At 41.3% G+C, this 19,699-nt stretch overlaps 2 protein-coding genes across 12 annotated transcripts in view; one reads left to right on the forward strand and one right to left on the reverse strand.

The window, feature by feature from the left end:
* Positions 1-9,268, reverse strand: part of RAD1 (RAD1 checkpoint DNA exonuclease) — a 52,472-nt gene extending 43,204 nt beyond the window's left edge. For 2 of the 11 annotated variants that reach the window (XR_012158863.1, XR_012158862.1), the window contains exons 1-7: positions 8,754-9,228; positions 7,745-7,944; positions 6,841-7,101; positions 4,910-5,018; positions 2,531-2,789; positions 1,555-1,653; positions 805-1,207 (exon numbers count right to left, since the gene is read on the reverse strand). Coding sequence is in view for 9 of the 11 variants with exons in the window: in XM_073343707.1 (XP_073199808.1) it covers positions 1,024-1,207; positions 1,555-1,653; positions 2,531-2,789; positions 4,910-5,018; positions 6,841-7,035 (846 nt within the window). In the remaining 2 variants the exon portion in view is untranslated. The other 9 variants (XM_073343707.1, XM_073343714.1, XM_073343711.1 and 6 more) reach the window with 9 other exon arrangements.
* Positions 8,738-19,596, forward strand: BRIX1 (biogenesis of ribosomes BRX1). Its single transcript, XM_073343705.1, has 10 exons — positions 8,738-9,496; positions 11,311-11,422; positions 12,571-12,614; positions 14,484-14,554; positions 15,228-15,277; positions 15,379-15,452; positions 15,559-15,609; positions 15,901-16,002; positions 16,532-16,660; positions 18,696-19,596. The coding sequence occupies exons 1-10, from the start codon at positions 9,347-9,349 to the stop codon at positions 18,957-18,959; spliced, it is 1,047 nt and encodes a 348-aa protein (XP_073199806.1). The 5' UTR covers positions 8,738-9,346; the 3' UTR covers positions 18,960-19,596.
* The last annotated feature ends 103 nt before the right edge of the window (positions 19,597-19,699 follow it).

The raw sequence follows: 19,699 nt of genomic DNA on the forward strand, positions 1-19,699 counted from the left end.
AAGGCAACTAGCTTCCCAATTGTGACAAGCTATAATGTTTCATTTTATTAAAAAAAAAATCAATAAAATTCTTCGGAATTATTTCTTCTCCAAAACAAATATTCCAATGCTCTTTTTCCTTAAAAATGAAATAAATAAGTGCTTTTGATCTGGAAGGCAGTGGTGAATGGATGGGTTTGGGGAGAACACATAAAAGAACAAATTTCAATAGCAAGGGTTGTATTAGTCAATTTTTTAAAAAAATTCAAAAGAAGTTAAAATCAAAATGACACTGCCCAAGTACTGAAGTGATTTATGTTGGGTTCTATGCTAATTTACCAGTACAACACAAGCACACGGCTATGGAAAATGCGCCAAGATCATCCCTGATGAAATTCCAGGGAATTCAAGTTACAGCAGGCTTCAATCTAGTTGAGGATGAGCAATTTCACAATTTACTGCTATTGAGAAGTCAGTTTCAATTTTCACTCTCCACTTGTAGTCTCACAAAAAGTTTTATTTTTTAAAATCATTTGAACAAACCACTGTCTAACACAAGCCAGCATTCAGACATTCACCACCTGTAATTGCTTCATCCATGCTCAGAGCAAACCATGGCCAGAAACTGGTGGATTAACATACTGCTACTGTCTCAGATTTCCCGCACTGCTTGTGTTTGCAATTATTCTGACAATAGTGACAGAATACTCAAGGGGCTGTTTGGTGAGCATTCCAAGTTTGCAGTGGACAAGTGTGCACATCACAAAACCACCAACATCACAGCACCCTTCTCAGCCTCAGCACCGAGGCCAACGATTAAGCTACCTTTTCACTTTTACAGATGGTCCATCCAGGTCAAGTGTGAGAAACATCTGCAAAGTAATATGGGGGGAGCTTCATTGTAGCTGCTTATTCTGCTCCTTTCTGTGGATAAACAGGGTGTCCATTTTCTGGGCTATCAATCTGGTAACTTTCACGTTTTTTAATGAAATATTTTATCATTCTGAATGTCCATAAATGAAATGCACAGTCCATATCATACAGCTATAGTTCTGATTCAGTAATGTCCTCATCAGGGCAACAGTAGTACTCCACAAAACAGATTTGTCCATCTTCATTCCTAATCATATACTGCAGTGAAAGGAACCCCCGATTATCTGTCCGAATAGATACTTTACAAGATAAAGCTAGTGCCTTCGTAGATGGTTTCAGCAAAGAGATCTTGTACCTGCAGGTAGAGAAAAGCCATTTTAAAGTATATAAAATGTAACAGTGACTGAAACCTTCTTCTCAAGTAATGGACCAAAACTGACAAAACCAATTAGCAACATAGCCAACCACAGTAGTGCTTTTACAGTACTTTTCCCTGTTACTGCATCAACAGTGTGCACTTTATACTCTAATTCTTATTACTGAACTTTTAACCAGAGGAACAACTTCTGTCAAAGGGAAATTTTTAAATACTACTCTGTTCTAGGGAAAGTCAGGCATTTCAGTAGCTGACGAAACCACTTTTTCAGCTTCTTGGTCAGAATGTGTCATCAGACTACTACGGTCACTGTCCTGATCACTGACCTGTTTGTCTGGGTCTGGTTGCAATGAAATGCTTCCATCAAATCAGAGTCTTTGGGATAGTCAAGATGAGCACTTCCTGCATTGCCAAAGGTGGATAATCTAAAAGACATCATGCACCAACTCAGCAAAGCATTTGATATTAGCACTATCAAATTTGAAAAGTGGAAACAACAAAGTAATGTTATACATCAAGACGATTCTCAAAGCAGAAGATTTCAACACACTACCGACTCTTCATGAGACACGAGGTAGCACAGCCAGCATTTAATTTAATGAATGAATCACAAGCGTAAGATCTTGTGGCACTCCAAACTCAGAGTTCCCCTAATAGCACCTGATTGTGGTTTCAAAGAAATCTGACTTACGCTAATGAAAGACTGTGACCCCTAGGTGCTAATGGCATACAATAATCAATCTGCTGCCACACCAGAAACTGAAAGAAACCTGCTCTGCAGCACCTAGTTGTGGAGCTGCCATGAATGTGGAAAGCTCATGAGTTCCCCTATGTGCTAGCTACAGCATACAATTCCTGATTTTTCATCCCAACCCAGGCCATGCAGACCTTGGAACTTAATTCTTCATAACCAAAAATACTAAATGAATGCATTCAAAACACATCCTGGAATTTGTTTACAAAATACAAGATAAAAGGAGTTGCATCTGCTTATGCTAAGGCTGAAGCTGGCCCCAAGGCTGGCCCATAACCTTAAAATGATGATGTATTCTATTGCCAAAAGCCTCAGGTTGAAAATTTTGGAATGTTGCGAAATAAGGAATGAACGGTTGCCTGGTATCGTGTCTGAATAATTAAAGTCTTCATATGTGATGCAGCAACCATTATAACAGAAGGCACATTTAAACAAATATGGTGCAGATCTGCACAATGTTGAATAAGCAGCAACAATAATTCCAAACATCGAAGAACAACTAAGTTGCTAAACATGAACCTTTGAAATGGACATGTAGTTTCTGATACCTGAAATAAGGCTTGTCTGGAGACATGGTGATCTGCAGGACCTCACTGGTCATATCTAATTCACCAAATGCTTCTCGTAACCCTTCTGACTGCAGGATAATTTTGTTAACCACATTTGTACTGCAGAAATCAAAATCTAGTGTCTCTTCAGGTTCTTCAGTGTTAATTTTACATACAGTTACCACACCTCCTTCTTCTAGAAATAGGGTCAAGGGGTAGCCATAACCATGGTAACACATTCGAAGCGCTGTTGAAGTACCTGAAATGATGAAAAAATTAGCACTCTAAGAGCTAGATGGTGTAACCTTTGGAGACCTGGATTCTAGCCATGCTTAGATCACAGGTTAAATTAGTTTATGATGCTCAGTCTAGTCTCAGACCTTTACTGAATTCTGTCTCAATCACAAAATCGTCACATAATTTAGGACAGTCTCTTTTCAAAAAGGCCCAGGATAGGAATAGCCAGGATATTAGAGTTCATACAAATGTGCAATGGCAGAATTGTCTGAGAAAGGTGTGACTACTCTATTCTAATTCATAAGTAACACCTAAGAAAACATATCTGGAAAAACTATTTTCAAGCAGGAAGATAGTTCAACTTCTAATATGTAAAATCAAAGATAAGAACGGGATGTTTGACAAAGGAATATTAATAATTCACAGTTCATGTAAATAGTGCAATATTTAAATTTGAAATAGCAGTTGAGGAAAAAAAGGCATTTTTTTAAGTGATCCACTGGAAAACTAACTGCATATGAAATAATACAGAGCATCCTGAATTATACAAACAACACAACAAGATGCGAGGCTATACAAAATACCTTATGGGCGCCAAGACATAAGGCGAAAAGCAAGGGGCTTTTTACTAACTGAGGAATGTGATTAGAGAAAGGAGAATCATGTCCTTAAGGCACTGGAATTCTACTCAGGATATCTTGGTTTAGTTCCCACAGCCATCCTGTGCAAACTTGGACAAGTAACAGTCTCTCTCTTTCAGTTCCCCATCTGTAAAATGGGGATAATACTTAGAAATGTTGTGAAGATCAATTAATTGTTTTTGAGGTGATCAGATGCTATAATGTAATGCAGGCCAAAGAAGTACAGTAGAACCTCAGTTACGAACACCTCGGTTTATAACAATGAACAAAACGTTATGGTTCTTTCAAAAGTTTATAACTGAACACTGATTCGATACAGCATTGAACCTTTACTATACAGAAGACAAATGCTGCGTTCCCTTTATTATTTTAGTAATTTACATTTAACACAGTACTGTACTGTATTTGCTGCTTTTTTTTCCATCTCTGCTGCTGCTGCCTGATTGCATACTTGCAGTTCCAAATAAGGTGTGTGTGGTTGACTGATCAGTTTGTAACTATGAGGTTCTACCGTACCTAGAAAGAGTGTACAGCCATTACCGACTTATATGAATGTTTTATAACAGTTTAGGATAGCTGAAGTCTAATGGATTAATCACAAGACTGGGCTTCAGAGGTCCTGTCTAAAGTCTGTCACTGACTCACAGGGTGAGCTTAAAATGGGTCACTTAACCTGTCTGCTTACCTATCTTTATAATAGCTGTTTGAAAGCTACAGAGAGAAAGGACCATAAGCACCAAGTATGTGGTTGGTTTGATAAATAAAAGCCAACTTGCACCACTAATGGATTTCCTTCTACTTGCAACAACTGGCCCCTCTATGGGGTTGTCTATACTTACAGCTAGATCAGCACTGCTGAGATCAATGCAGCAGTGTCGATTTAGTGGGTCTAGTGAAGACCTGCTTAATCAATGGCAGAGCGCTCTCCAGTCAACTCTAGTATTTCACCTCTCCGAGAAGAGTAAGGGAAGTTGACAGTTTCCCCTCGACACAGCATGCTGTAGACACTGTGGCAAGTTGACCTAAGCTACGTCGACTCTGAGTAGCGTATCTTGAGTCGACTTATTACAGTAGTTATAGACAAGGACTAGCCCCTAACATTTCCTAGATCTGTGTATAATCACAAGATTCCTCTACCACTTCTCTTACAAATCTTATATTTATGAACACATTTTGTCTTCCAAACTCGAAACTTCTCATTGGGTACCTTTCACTGCTCTTTTACTTATAACTGTGTCCACTGCCACCTCTTCTGTCACAGTGTCTGCATTCAGTTAAGTACCTACCCCCCGGTCACTCAAGCAATTATCACAGCATACAGTTGCAGCAACTGAAGAAGCTAGCATGTGGCCTAATCAATCAACGGTAGCTGCTCTTCACGGGGGGTGTCTTAGTATGGGAAAGATCACTTTCATGAAGCCACTTTGAGAAGTGGCTAGAAGCACAGGTTTCATGCTTATGATTACTGAGGGCATCAGATCAGGACATGCACACACAATACCTGCCAAAGAATTTGTACCAAAAATGGTCAAGCAGTCTAAAAGAACAGCCAAATTGATTCGAAACATCACCGACTCTTCCTGTATAATAAATTCTTGAAATATCCCTGCCTGTAAAAACAAACAAAAAAAGATAAAAAGTGTGTATGGAAGAAATACATTTGTTTTCCTTTCTGCAGTAGCAGTGATTTAACAATCATCTCTATAAATCCATAATTTTCACCTTCAGAGCGCAACACGATACAAAATAAGAGCCAAATAAGTGGCACATGAGAGCATATAGTCAGGATCCTTTAAAAATTAACACATAATTTAGACAAAAGAAAACCACATAAGTATGACATTTGAGCAGTGGCCTTTTACGGTTTAATAAGAAGCTATAAATGTTAAAGTATAAAGATCTCCCCACCAATCAGCAAATGTTTAGTGTGCTGTGCAACTTCAATAAAACCAAGACTTCTCATTTATTTCCAGTACACCCAGTGTGATCAGTGCTTCCAAAAACAGAAGGCAGCACAATTTCTGCCCTGAGGAGCTCACAATCTAAAGACAGTCAAGTAAGCAAACAGCAGCAGGTGGAAGGGAACACATTGAATTTTAAGAAACCATGTTTTGTTTAAAGAAATAAAACTAAACAAGACTAGAGAAAGGGGCTAATTTTCTCTCTCTGCCCCCTTCTTTCCCTTTCTTATTTTGTTTTTTATTCTCCCTCCACTTTATTTTAGGGGGGGAGAAATCAATGAAATGAAAAATTACTAGAGATAGCAGAAAAGGGTAACATAGGGTCAACGGTAATCATACTAAATACATGTTGGAAAAAAAATGATTTACAGTGATATTCAGAGGTGAGGAGAGATGCAATGAGGTGGATGTTAAGGGGAGTGAACTCAGTCCCGTAGGGCTCACCACAGTAATTGCTTGATGACCTAAGACACAAACCTGAACTCCCTAAAAAGTGGATAGAATCTGAATGCAGAACACTTTGAGATCATGAAATGGAAGATGATGTATAAAACAAATTATTACTACTATTATTTTGAGAGATGATCAACAAGATATTTCAAAAGGAAAAATAATGAACTCTCTCACTGACAATGGAGAGGAAATGTTTACTGTCAAGCAAGAGGGTATAACTGGAAGTAATGGTATGGAATTAGGGAAAGGGAAATAAGGCTGAATACTCGTAAAAAGCTTCTCAAGAGTGAGCTCTGTTCAACTGTAAAACTGTCTTCCATTAGGGAAGTGGTGGGATCTTTATCATGAGTCATCTATAAATACATAAGACAAAGCAGTGGAGAATATACCCATAGTGAACAATCCTACACTGGCCTCAGAGGATGCGCTGAATGACCTGCAAGGTCTTTCCTTATCTCTAACTTTAATATCCAGTAGTATTGCAGGGCACTCGCTGGGTCAGATTCTCCACCTTATGCCTACGATTTTGACAATTCCGCTCCATCCACTAAGATAAACTGCATGCACTTCCTTACTCTCTCCAACAGTCCTTCCATCACATACTTGGTTTCCATTCTTAGGTACTTCTAGTCTAATACTTCCCTGGCTCATTTAATGCTCTCATATCTCACAGTGACTTCATACTATGTGCTTATACAAGACTCAGTGTGAAAATAATGGTGATCCTCTCACATGCTATAGTACCAATAAAACAGGAAAACAATTCCCTCTCTGCTACATCAAGAACTTAACTCCAGCATTTCTGAATATTGTCAACATCTGCACTTTTGAAAGCCTAGAACTGAAATATCTAACACCTTGGACCCACTGGTCTCATCTTGTTTTTTTATTTGACTGGATAATGTCCACTGGGAAAGCCATTGACAAATGCAAGAGAAAGGGAAAAACTGCTATTTTAAACATGTGAAAGACTGATCACAGATGTACTGATGGTCTGATGATGTGCTAGGCTCCTTACCTGAATAAAGGCATTTGCCTGCAGACACTTTGCATTTTCCACTGTAACCTTGATTCCATTTGTAGTTGCAAAACATGTTGCATGGTCTTTAAAATGAATGGCTTTTAGGATATTTGAGAGGTTTCTGACATTGTCGAGACTGGTGACTAAAACATACTGATCATCACCAGTTTCAGGTTGAGTGGAGAGGGGCATTATCTAGTTTGCATTCACCACTCCCGTCTTTCCTGTGACTGTATAAGATGTAGTTTCAAAGAGAACCTAAAAAGAGACAACATACTTGTGTTAATGTGAATTGCTCTTTATGGATGAAACATGGGGGAAAAAAAGCTTCACAAAGCTGTGATGATGTACTGGCAGCAATGCTTTGGTATAATTAAATATTTCATGAATAGACCAGGAATATATACAAAGAATCCAAAAAAATTATAGATATTTCTACTACCTGAGAGAGATGTTGATTTCCAGTACTATTAAAATAGCGAAGTAACAAGATGCACAAGTATATTCCTATATCTGTGTACCACGGGCCCCTGCTGGATAGACCATGAGACCAGTTCATTTTATTTACATATATATACACACACATACACACAAATTTCCCTCTATTTGAGCTAAAGCTCACAAAGTAGAGGCCTGTGTTTTTGAAAATGCAAGAAAAGACAGCTGATATTTCATCCTTCTACTCTCCCCTCGTTCTATCCAGCTTGCAAGGAAATATATTTACATCTTTACTGCTTTAAGTAGCATCTCCCTTTTTGTACAGGATCATATTATAGGCAAACTGCAAAACAAACTAATACAGAAGTTGTATCCACGTGGTTTATTGATGCTTTAGGCTGATAAATACTGTACAGATTAATAGGCTTTTTTATTACATGACAAAGATCAGGTCCCAACTTGCCTTGGTCTTCTGGAGGACTATTTGGAAGACTACACACTTCCCACATTAGTGGGAATGCTGAGTTGCAGCTTTCCCATTCCCAGGTGTCTTCTCCCTGGGAAGAATGCTGAGTGTCACCTGCGATTTCAGCGTAGTGCGATGCTCCTGTCCTACTCCAGTTCTCCAGTCATCCAGGAAAAAAGTCAGATCTGGTATTTCTACTGTAAACAAACAAAAACAGAAAGATGACATTACATCCATTTTCATACACACTTCATAAAGAAATAAAGTCCACAATCATATTTTTCCTTTACAATTCACTTTCAATAGCAGATGGGCACTACTGACATTATGAGCACATGTATAGGTGTCATACAAGCAGACACTGTCAGGGAGATTTTCAATGACACGAAGGGCAGTTCGTTGCCCAAAATCTTTTGGTAGTCAATGGTGAAAATCTCTGCAAAGCTCCTCCTATCTCTATTTCTATGCCTACTTTAAAGGATGAACATTACCGTGAAGAAGCACGATAGTTTTAATTTCACCACTAATTTTTTCCTGCTGTTGATAAGAAAAAATGGCTGTACTCCACTTTGTGAGCAGAAATAAGTTAGTGCTATTAACACACCTTACAGTCCATTCTTCTGATTTAAATTTAACAGAAAGCCTTTCACTTCCATTCACAAAGCTCTAGGTTAAAGCAGCTGCTTCCTTTTGGACATTATACTCATTCTTTTTTGTGCTACTGTATTTTTTGTTTCCCCATGTGCAGTATTAGTTTTATGCATATTCTTCCAGGGATGAGGTCGTAACACCCCCCCTCCGTCTCCCAAATCTTCAGCAGCCTCTCAGCGGGGCGAACAGGATTCCCGGCGTTCCCCTCCTCGTCACTGCTGTGCTGCAATGCAGGACCAAGGTGACTCCTACCCCGTGTTGTGTCTGATCATTAGCATTAAATCAGTTAAAAGTCTGCAGAACCATTACATCTCGCGCAGGTCTACATCACACGCAGCCAGGGACTCCACCATACCGAGGTTGGTGCTCCGTGGGCCAAACTCTGTGCCCTGTTTTTCGCCTTCAGTACGCTCCCCAAGCACGGGTGCGTATTACAGCCCGCGGTGACAAGAGCCAGAGCAGAGGTACCAAGCCCATTGACCAGCACCCGCAGCCACACACTGGCTATACCACCTGCAGGGCCCGGAGGCTGCCACACGGGTCACAGCTGTGCGCTGACCGGGCCACACGCGGCCCTGGGGTTGAGAGCCGCGGAGCTAGAGGGATCGGGACTCCGGGCCCCTTTGCACGAGGCACTGAGCAGCGGACACAGACCTACGGCCCGTGGGCCCGTCCCAGCGCCTGAGCCCCCCGCTGGGGAACCGGCGGCCCAGGGGCAGAGCTGGGCGGGGCGCTGCAGCAAGGGTCGGGGGTCCGCCCGGGGAGCCCGCCCCCGCCTACCGCCGTCACACGCGATGCGAGTCCTCCCTACGGCGCAGTTAGGTGCTCGCCCCCTGCTTTACGGCTGTCGTACAACGAGGCCCGCCGGCCGCCAGGACCATAGAGAGAGGAGCGGAAGATTGTAGAAAGGGAGCTCAGCTTCCGGTGTGAGGGTCATGTGCAAGCGAGATGGCGGCGGCCAAGAGGAAGCGTGGAGGTGCTGCGACCCGGCCGAGGAAACGAGCTAGAGGGGCTCCGAATGGGACCGGGCCGCCGGCCAAGCCAAGCCCGCAGGGAGCGGAGAGGGAGGAGCACAGCGTCCCGGCTCCTATCTCTAAGGTAAAAACAGCGGCTGATCCCGCTCCTGCCCGAGGCCTGTATCCGTCGTCCCCCATCCCCCCCCCCCCCCCGGGGTATGTGGCTGGCCCGGACTGTCTCCGCCGGTCCCTGTACGGCGCGGAGGGTAAGAGGCCGGGGCGGCCTAGGCTGTATCCTCCCTTTTGGGGCAGGAGCTCTGGGCTGGTCCCTCTTACTCGCTATCCCCGCTGCGGGAGCGGGAGGGCCCGCACTGTTGGGGGGAGGCGGGGGAAGGCTGTCTCTCCTCAGGGGAAACTCCCCACGGGCCGGAGATCACCCTTCTCTAGCCTCAGACCATTTAGAGACCTTGTCTCTTATTAGAGAAGCAGCTCTCTTCCCTCTGAGTCCTCGGTGTTCTTGCAGGGCTTGGCGTGGAAGGGAGCAGATCGCTGGTTGCAGCCCCTTCACAGAGACATGTACTGCCTCGTTCTGTGTGGTCACCCGAACTCTTCATATGGGTGTGCAAAGCAAGGTTATGATCATAGAATCATAGAATATCAGGGTTGGAAGGGACCCCAGAAGGTCATCCAGTCCAACCCCCTGCTCGAAGCAGGACCAATTCCCAGTTAAATCATCCCAGCCAGGGCTTTGATATGCTGTCATGATCTGCACAGATATCTTGAATACCCTAGTTACTAATACCATGGAGATACCACATCCAGGCACATGAAGGGCCGCCCTGGATCATATAATGCAATTGCAATATAGCAATACTAGCATCCTAAAATATTATCAGAGTTAAAACAAATCATAAAGTGTTGCACAAGGACTTGATAGCTAGTTTTAGTGACTATTTTATTTAGGGAGCATCCCAAATGACACGGTTCAGAAGTTGTACATTTGACAGCTTTTCAGTTTTTTTTAAATAACTTGCATGTTGAAATTGGAAATCCTATAGTCCATAGAAGCTACCTGGGCCTTCTGTACTGAATTAACAGAGGATTTGTTTGCAGCAGACCCTTTTATCCTGTGCTCCTTTACAACTCCCTGGCTCTCAGTTCACTTCGTAGAGAAAGCAACAGATCGGCCTTTTCTTGTGACTGAGATGACCTACTGTGCTTCTAGTATTATTGGCTTTCTGCACAGCTCAGATTGCTGCAGAGCCATTTGTCAATGTCCAGGGGAGGGAGGAGTTTAATCAAAGCCCCTCACTATTCTGTTGCTAACTCAAAAGGAGGATTAGGATGCCTTCCCTGGGGATATTGCCATTTTCTCCCTTTCAGAGACAACTATTCCTAGAGATCAAAAAAATATTTTAGAAGCAACAGCTGTTGTCTCTGGAATGGACTGAATGGCTGGGATTTTCAAAGTACTTTCTTGAGTGAATCGCATGGCACTCCTCTCTAAGTTCTTAACTCTTCCTTCACCTTAAAACTACACAAGATAAACACTTCTGTATTATCACTATATGCAGTTTAACTTTTATGCACTTAATGTCATTTTGCTATATTAAGTTGCATATTCTGTCAGTGTAGATTCCTGTATTATGCCTGACCCTCATGGTTATTGTTTAAATGGGAAAACAAATAGATTTCATGGCCTCTTACCCCTCCTGTCTGCAAGCAGGTGCACCCTGATACATGAAGTTTATCACAGCCTAAGAGGGGAATACATAAGCACATATAATTTCTGCAGCCTATTGAAAAGGCAGCACTTTGTTTTAATTGGAAACTTCTGCACAAATGCAGATTTTTAAAAATTTGAAATATCTTAATTGATTAAATATTAACTTTGATCTTAAAAAGTTTAAGATTAGAAACATTTTTTTTTTCAGCTTAACTTTGTGTTTCTTTTAGGGTAAATGGAAAAACAAAGAGCGGGTGCTTATTTTCTCTTCTAGAGGAATAAACTTCAGAACGAGACATCTAATGCAAGACTTGCGAACGTTGATGCCCCACTCTAAAGCAGGTAGGGTCTAGGTTAGAGGTGGGCAGACTACGGCCCGTCCTGGCCTGGGAGGCTTGCCCTCAGCCCCTCCCCTGCTGTTCCCCGTCCCCCCGCAGCTACGCTGCTGCACAGGCAGCGCGTGCAGCAGTGTGGGGGTTGGGTAGAGGATCCCGGGGGGAAGTCAGGGAACAGGGGGCGGTTGGATGGGGCGGAGGTTCTGGGGTGGTCAGGGGTTGGGGAACAGTGGGAATTGTATAGGGCATGGGAGTCCCAGGGGGCCTGTCAGGGGCGGGGGTGTGGATAGGTTGGGGCAGTCAGGGAGCGGGGGGGTTGGATGGGGGTGGGATCCCCGGGGAGGGGAGGTTTGGGGCAGGGGGTCTCGGGAGGGGGCAGTCAGGGGACAAGGAGCAGGGGGGGTTGGATGGGTCAGGGGTTGTGAAGGGGACAGTCAGGAGGCAGGAAGTGATAGGGGGTGGGGGCCAGGGCCAGGCTGTTTTGGGGGAACAGGCTTCCCTACCCGGCCCTCCATACAGTTTCTCATCCGATGTGGCCCTTGGGCCAAAAAATTTGCCCACCCCTGGTCTAGGTACTGCTTGTATCTAACTTGGTCAGTGTTTTGGGATATTCTAGTTTATTACACCACTTGCCTCCAACAGCCTGCTTTTTGAAGGTGGTGCATAATTCTTAATTTATATGGCTCACTGTCATTGACATTATTTACCCCAATTGCTGCACAGAATAACTGTTGGATTCTAAATAAGATTGTTAGGAAACTAGGCCTCCATTCTGCAAACACTCAAATTCGTGCTTTGCTTTATGTTTCACTATTCCTGTGACTTCAGAAAAACTACTTGCATGCATAATGCAACATGTTTCAGTGTTTGCTGGATTGTGGCCTTAAGCTAGTATGTGCAAAAACTTGTTAACAGAAACCCAATTAATGAGTAAGAGATGAAATAATATCAACAGTGAAAATGAGTTATATGCAAACTGCTGAGAAACACAAACATTGAGAAAATGCTTAGTCTTTCTGTCCTAAAAGGAGGTGAAATTTTCAGAAAAGTGGGAGCTTTTTTGTTTTTGGTTGTTTTTTTTTAAATGGCTGGTGTCCCTTGTAATATACAAAAGCATACAAGACTGCTCAGTGGTACTTTTTTCTTTGTTTACAGACACTAAAATGGACCGTAAAGATAAGCTGTTTGTAATTAATGAGGTAATGGCATGACTAAACTAATATTTATATTTTGGCTTTTTGGAAATTGTGTGAGACAGAGAAGAGGGCCAGATAAGTGATGTTGAAATAAAAGAGAATTTTGGTTTACTTCATGCAGCACAAAGAGTCTAAGTCCTGCTGTTTGAGTTACTTGCTAAACCACAGGAAGTAATTAGAGTAATTCTTCTGGGTAGAAAATAGGTTCATTCACTTTCCTGTATTTAATTCTGACTCTTTGAAACGAAGACTAGTAAGTAAAATATTGATATAATCATGCTTTAGTCCTCACTTTTGTTAGACATGATCTGACATACGCAAGAACCTGGTCCTGAAAGCACTCTGTATGCAGAACTCCTATTGAAATCAATACAAGTTCTGTGCACAAAAGGCTTACAGAATAGAGTCCTAGGGTGGCATATCTGTATCTTGGGTGTAAATATACCATGGCTGCAAAGACTTTGAATAAAAAACATTACTGGATGAAAACAAACAAGAAAAGGGCTGATGGAAGGAGGACAAGGTTACAAAGATTAAAAACCGTTGTGGTTGGTTTTTGTCAAGAACATATGTAATTTCAATCTTAAAATATTTAATTGGTGGTAGGGATGTGCTTTTTTGTGCAAGGCTGAAGGAGGCAATAAGGAGTACATGTGGTATAGCTAGTGAATTGAACTAAGTGGCAATATGGGTGGATCCATTAGTGGAGATGAATCAAAGCAGTTTAGACTTCCACGAGAAAAGATGAGCTGATAGAGAGTGAAGACACTGCAAGTGTCTGTGGCTTTTGTGATGGAGTAAAGACTTTTGGGAGCTAGTGCCTTTGAATCATTACCCCTATGAAAGAACTGCTATTGCTTCTTTTGTGCTTTAGTCCCCTGGTACCCTTTCTAGTTGAGGGAAGGGAGAAGAAGGGTAGGCTGGCAAGCCTATTCTGGCCTTATCTCCTCCCCCCATGCTGGCGTGCTGCTGGTGGAATGTATTAAGTAACTTCATGGATTAAAATGATTGCTATTCATGAACTCTTTTTTTTTTTTTTTTAAATGAGGCCTCTTATTTTGAAATAGGAAATTTTCTATTGATAAAGAGAAACTTAATTTCAAGAACAAGAACCTATATAGAATAGAAGCATTTTTTTTCATAGATATTTAGGTCAGAAGGGACCATTATGATCATCTAGTCTGACCTCCTGCACAACGCAGGCCACAGAATTTCACCCACCACTCCTGCAAAAAACCTCACACCTATATCTGTGCTATTGGAGTCCTCAAATCGTAGTTTAAAGACTTCAAGGAGCAGAGAATCCTCCAGTAAGTGACCCATGCCCCATGCTACAGAGGAAGGCAAAAAAACCTCCAGGGCCTTTTCCAATCTGCCCTGGAGGAAAATTCCTTCCCGACCCCAAATATGACGATCAGCTAAACCCTGAGCATATGGGCATATGAGCATATGGGGATTTTGTTCCATCACTCTGCAATCTACCAATATAAAGTGCTTTACAAAAGAGGGTGTTTCCCCCATTTTATGTTGGGAAACCTGAAGCACAAATAGGTCAAAAGATCTGCCTGAAGAAAGCCACATGGTGGGCCAGTGGCAGAGCTGAGACTAGACCCAAGGTGCCCTGACAGTCTAATGCCCCATCCACTGGAGTGTTGGTAGTCTTCTGGGAATAAAAATAATTTAAAAGCCTTTCAAGGTGGCTATTACTTAAAACTGAGTTTTCTGCAGGCACCAGGTGTTAACTACTAATGCAAAACGTTTGCATATTTTCATATTAGGACAGAAATACTTGAGACAGATTTGGAAGGTTTGTGAAAAGATCCATAGAGCTTTGTTAATAGCTAATTTGTCATATGCCTTCTTTTTATATAGATTTGTGAAATAAAAAACTGCAATAAGTGCATATTTTTTGAAGCCAAAAAGAAACAGGATCTCTACATGTGGTGAGAAAATACATTATGCTTTATTAAATCTCCCTCTATAATCATAGTTGCTTGTATTCCAACTAGAACTCTATTTAAAACATCCTACAGTTTGAAGATTTACACCTTTAGTGATCCATACATTTCAAGAGTGACATTTTTAAAAAGTACAGTTAAACTTGCTCATATGGTAGCATGCACTTGCTTTCCCTCTGTTGGCTGTTGCTTGCCAGAAGAGAAATGTTCCACTATTCCTTGTGGCGTTTGTGTACTGATTTTTTTTTTTTTAAATACATTTATATTTGAGTATACCTGAGCTGCCACAGAATTTCCAGTCTTCCCTACAGGATTGCTGCAGAAATTTAAGCCAAACTTCCCATAGAATACTTCAGGCCTTGGCAGTCGTGGCAAGAGTAAATGAGACTGGCTTTATGTAGAAAAATGCTATTTAAAAATTTTAAAAGCAGCAAAATAAGTGTAAATTAAACACTATTTTCTATGAAGCCTCATCATTTGAGGTCTACTGAACATACCTTAAGCCATTTTTTATTAAAATATCTAAAATGAATTACCATTTATACACAACAAAAGCCAGTTTTAAAACTACTACAGTAAAAAGTCTGGTTGAAATTTACTATAGAATTCTAAAGTATTTATTTTTCTTGCCATTACTAATGGATGTCTTTTGTTTCAGGCTTTCAAATTCACCTCAAGGACCATCAGCCAAATTTTTAGTACAGAATAGTAAGTTGAGCTCTCAGATTAAGTCACTTCTTCTGCTTGTATTTATTTATTTTTTCTTAGAAAAAATGTTTAAATACTAAAACTGTTCAAAATCATTGTAGTTCATACCCTAGCAGAGCTGAAGATGACTGGAAACTGCCTGAGAGGCTCACGGCCTCTTCTGTCCTTTGATACGGCAAGTACAGGATTTCAGATTGCTTGATCTGCAGTATCTGATTTTCTTTTTCTCTATACTGCTGTTGCCTTGTGTGTGTTCATAAAATTGTATTTTACTCTTCTAGGTGTTTGATCAAGAGGCACACTATGCTCTGTTAAAAGAGTTGTTTATTCAGGTCAGTACGTGCCAACTTGGTTTTGGGATTTCTTGCATCTTACAATCTTTGTGCTTATATTTCAGGCTTAAAACATATTGCAAGTTGCTTGTGTGTGTCTTGGTACTTACACACTAAGCCTGCAAAGACTTACGCATGTGCTTGAAGTCAATGGAACGACTCACATACGTAAGTCTCTGCAGGATCAGGATGTTAAATAGTAAAACAAGATGAATGCAAAGGTAATTCAACTTTGTATTTTGGACTCTTGATCATTTTAGATGAGAAATTTGTTTTTGTCTTTTGTTACAGATTTTTAGTACGCCACAGTATCACCCCAAAAGCCAGCCTTTTGTAGATCATGTATTCACGTTCTCCATCACAGACAACAGAATCTGGTTTCGAAACTATCAGGTTGGTTGTTTCCACTGACTTTTTAAAGATTGCACTAAATGTATGGGATGATATATATGAAATACAGTAAATTGAAAAAAGAAAAGGAGTACTTGCGGCACCTTAGAGACTAACAAATTTATTTGAGCATAAGCTTTCGTGAGCTACTGAATGCATTCGATGAAGTGAGCTGTAGCTCACAAAAGCTTATGCTCAGATAAATTTGTTAGTCTCTAAGGTGCCACAAGTACTCCTTTTCTTTTTGCGAATACAGACTAACAAGGCTCCTACTCTGAAACCAGTAAATTGAAAGGAAACCTTTAACTATTACCAGGATATGCTGACATCAGCCCCACTTATACAAAAAGGTGATTTCAAAATGTTTTATAGTGGACTTAAAACTACCATTTCACATGCTTAACATAAATTAGTTGCATTAGATTTTGTGCTTGAACACCTGTGAATTCATCTGTGTAAAATATTTAAAGAATGTATATGTATAACTCTAGCACAGGAATCTCAAATGAAGGTGTTTGCTATTTTATTACAGATCATCGAAGAAGATGCAGCTCTTGTAGAAATTGGACCTCGTTTTGTTTTAAATCTCATAAAGATTTTCCAGGGCAGCTTTGGAGGACCAACTCTATATGAGAATCCACATTACCAGTCCCCAAACATGGTAATAGTCTTGTCTTTGGTTTTACTTGCATTTCACAAATTCCTAAGGCCTTGGTTGCACGAGCTGTTCTGTATGAGTGTACCCCTGCTCCTAAGAGATCAGCTTGCAGGATCAGGGGCCTCAATGTGGCAACACAGTATGGAGAGGAGGTGAGCAGCCGTCAGTGGTGAAAGAACAGGTTAAGGACTATTTAGAAAAGCTGGACATGCACAAGTCCATGGGTCCAGATCTAATGCATCTGAGTGTGCTGGGGGAATTGGCTGATATGATTACAGAGCCACTGGCCATTATCTTTGAAAACTCATGGAGATTGGGGGAGGTCCCGGACGATGGGAAAAAAGGCAAATATAGTGCCCATCTTTAAAAAAGGGAAGAAGGAGAACACAGGAAACTACAGACCAGTCAGCCTCACCTCAGTCCCTGGAAAAATCATTGAGAAGTTCCTCAAGGAAACCATTTTGAAGCACTTGGAAGAGAGAGAGGTGATCAGGAACAGTCAACATGGATTCACCAAGGGCAAGTCATGCCTGACCAACCTGATTGCCTTCTACAATGAGATAACTGGCTCTGTGGATATGGGGAAAGCAGTGGACGTGACCTATATCTTGACTTTAGCAAAGTTTTTGGTAGTCTCCCACAGTATTCTTGCCAGCAAGTTAAAAAAAAGTGTGGATTGGATGAATGGACTATAAGGTGGATAGAAAGCTGGCTAGATTGTCGGGCTCAACGGATAGTGATCAACGGCTCGATATCTAGTTGGCAGCTAGTATCCAGCGGAGTGCCATAAGGGTTGGTCCTGGGGCCAGTTTTGTTCAACATCTTTATTAATGATCTGGATGATGGGATAGACTGCACCCTCAGCAAGTTTGCAGATGACACTAAAGTGCGTGGGAGAGGTAGATATGCTGAAGGGTTGGAATAGGGTCCAGATTGACCTAGACAAATTTGAAGGATTGGGCCAAAAGAAATCTGAGGTTCAACAAGGACAAGTTCAGAGTCCTGCACTTAAGACGGAAGAAGCCCATGCACTGCTACAGACTAGGGACTGAGTGGCTAAGTAGCAGTTCTGAAGAAAAGGACCTGAGGAATACAGTAGATGAGAAGCTGGATATAAGTCAGCAGTGTGCTCTTGTTGCCAAGAAGGCTAATGGCATAGTGGGCTGCATTAGCAGGAACATTGCCAGCAGATCGAGGGACATGATCTTTCCCCTCTATTTGGTATTGGTGAGGCCTTATCTGGATTTTGCATACAGTTTTGGGACCCCCACTACAGAAAGGATGTGGACAAATTAGAGAGTCCAGCGGAGGGCAATGAAAATGATCAGGGGGCTGGGGCACATGACTTACGAGGAGAGGCTGAGGGAACTGGGCTTGTGTAGTCTGCAGAAGAGAAGAGTGAGGGGGGATTTGATAGCAGCCTTCAACTACCTGAAGGGGGGTTCCAAAGAGGATGGAGCTTGGCTGTTTTCAGTGGTGGCAGATGACAGAACAAGGAGCAATGGTCTCAAGTTGCAGTGGGGGCGGTCTAGGTTGGATATTAGTAAACACTGTTTCACTAGAATAGTGGTGAAGCACTGGAATGGGTTACCTGGAGGGGGCGTGGAATCTCCATCCTTAAAGGTTTTTAAGGCCAGACTTGACAAACCCCTGGCTGGAATGATTTCGTTGGTGTTGGTCCTGCTCTGAGCAGGGCGTTGGACTAGATGACCTCCTTTGGTCTCTTCCAACCCTAATCTTCTATGATTCTATGAACATGCTTAATAGGTTATAATTTTAGGATAAAATAATCACTGGCATGTGAACTGAGCAGATTTATGAAACTAATAATGCTGAGTTGTTTAATCTCTCAATGAGAAGATGGCAATATGCTGAGGAATTTGCCAGTTGAAGGGTGATCTTTTTAAGATTGTTTTCTGTCTCCACTTGTATTGTAGAATGTGAACTCGTATGTGAACTTTTTGCAGTATCACCTTGTTAGATGAGTCTTTCTGCCTTTCAGTGCAACTGCATTAACTTACTTTTCTTGTTTTGTTAGCATCGGCGGATGACAAGATTGGCTGTAGCTGCTAAATTCAGAGAAAAACAGCAAGTGAAGGACCTGCAGAAACTTAGGAAAAAAGAAGAAAAGACAATTATTCCAGAAGATCCTACTGAAACTGTCTTTGAAACTCCAGCAGAGGAAAAACCATTGGAAATAGAGTTGGTGAAACCACAGCTAAAAGTCAATTTGAAAAAGAAAAAGAAATTATTTCAACGACAAAGGAAGAGGCAAAAAAAACTTTCCGGGGTGGGAGTGTAAAATGGAAAAAATTTAAGCAAACTTCAAAAAGTCATCTGTTAGTCTTGCATACTTACGTTTTTAGCTATATTTCAGAGCTATCTTGCATAGGCTCTTATCTTTTTTTTTAAAGTCAGCAGCTGCTTGCCACCAACTTTGAGTAAATGAAAAATCAGATATGGATTTCTTCTGCTCTAGGACTCATCTTATCTCAGACTGTGTGTTTTAAATAAAATTTGTTGGTATTTTTGTTGTTTGTTTGTTTTCCAAATAATAGATACATTAATGCCTTACAAGGCTCTTAGAGAAATATGGGGATTTCAGGGGGAAGGGGTTGCGGGGCAGCAACAAAAGGGGAATAAGAAAGTCTGACCAAAAATTTCTTACAATTTAATTTGTTTTTTGCAGGGGAGCACTACCTAAAGGAATTTGGGTGCTTACCCACTAGCCATAGTTCAGAAGTTTAGCTCCCCAGTCCCGTCCATCAGTAGTCAAGATCTTATTTATATTACATTTCTGACATACAAGTAAACTTTCTCTTTTAAAAGATGCAACATGCCTACAGTATTGGTTCATTTTTTTTCTTGGCCAGTTACCCACCCTATCCCACAGTTGTTGAAGAAGAGAGAGGATTATGTGATTTTTTTTTTTTTTTTTTGATCACAGGGTGATTTTTTTTCATAGAAAAGGGGGCAAAACATGTTTACTTGGTGTTCTGTCCTTGTGTTGCTGTTACTCAAAGATACAATGGAACATTGTCC

Source organism: Lepidochelys kempii, chromosome 5 (genome assembly GCF_965140265.1).
Source record: "Lepidochelys kempii isolate rLepKem1 chromosome 5, rLepKem1.hap2, whole genome shotgun sequence".
Lineage (NCBI taxonomy): Eukaryota > Metazoa > Chordata > Testudines > Cheloniidae > Lepidochelys > Lepidochelys kempii.

Bases quoted from the DNA above. Each gene is read 5' to 3' on its own strand.
- BRIX1 (XM_073343705.1), top strand. From the start codon at position 9,347: ATGGCGGCGGCCAAGAGGAAGCGTGGAGGTGCTGCGACCCGGCCGAGG. The intron at 15,278-15,378 runs GTAAGTTGAGCT...AAATCATTGTAG, and splicing joins CAAATTTTTAGTACAGAATA to TTCATACCCTAGCAGAGCTG. The intron at 16,003-16,531 runs GTTGGTTGTTTC...ATTTTATTACAG, and splicing joins TCTGGTTTCGAAACTATCAG to ATCATCGAAGAAGATGCAGC.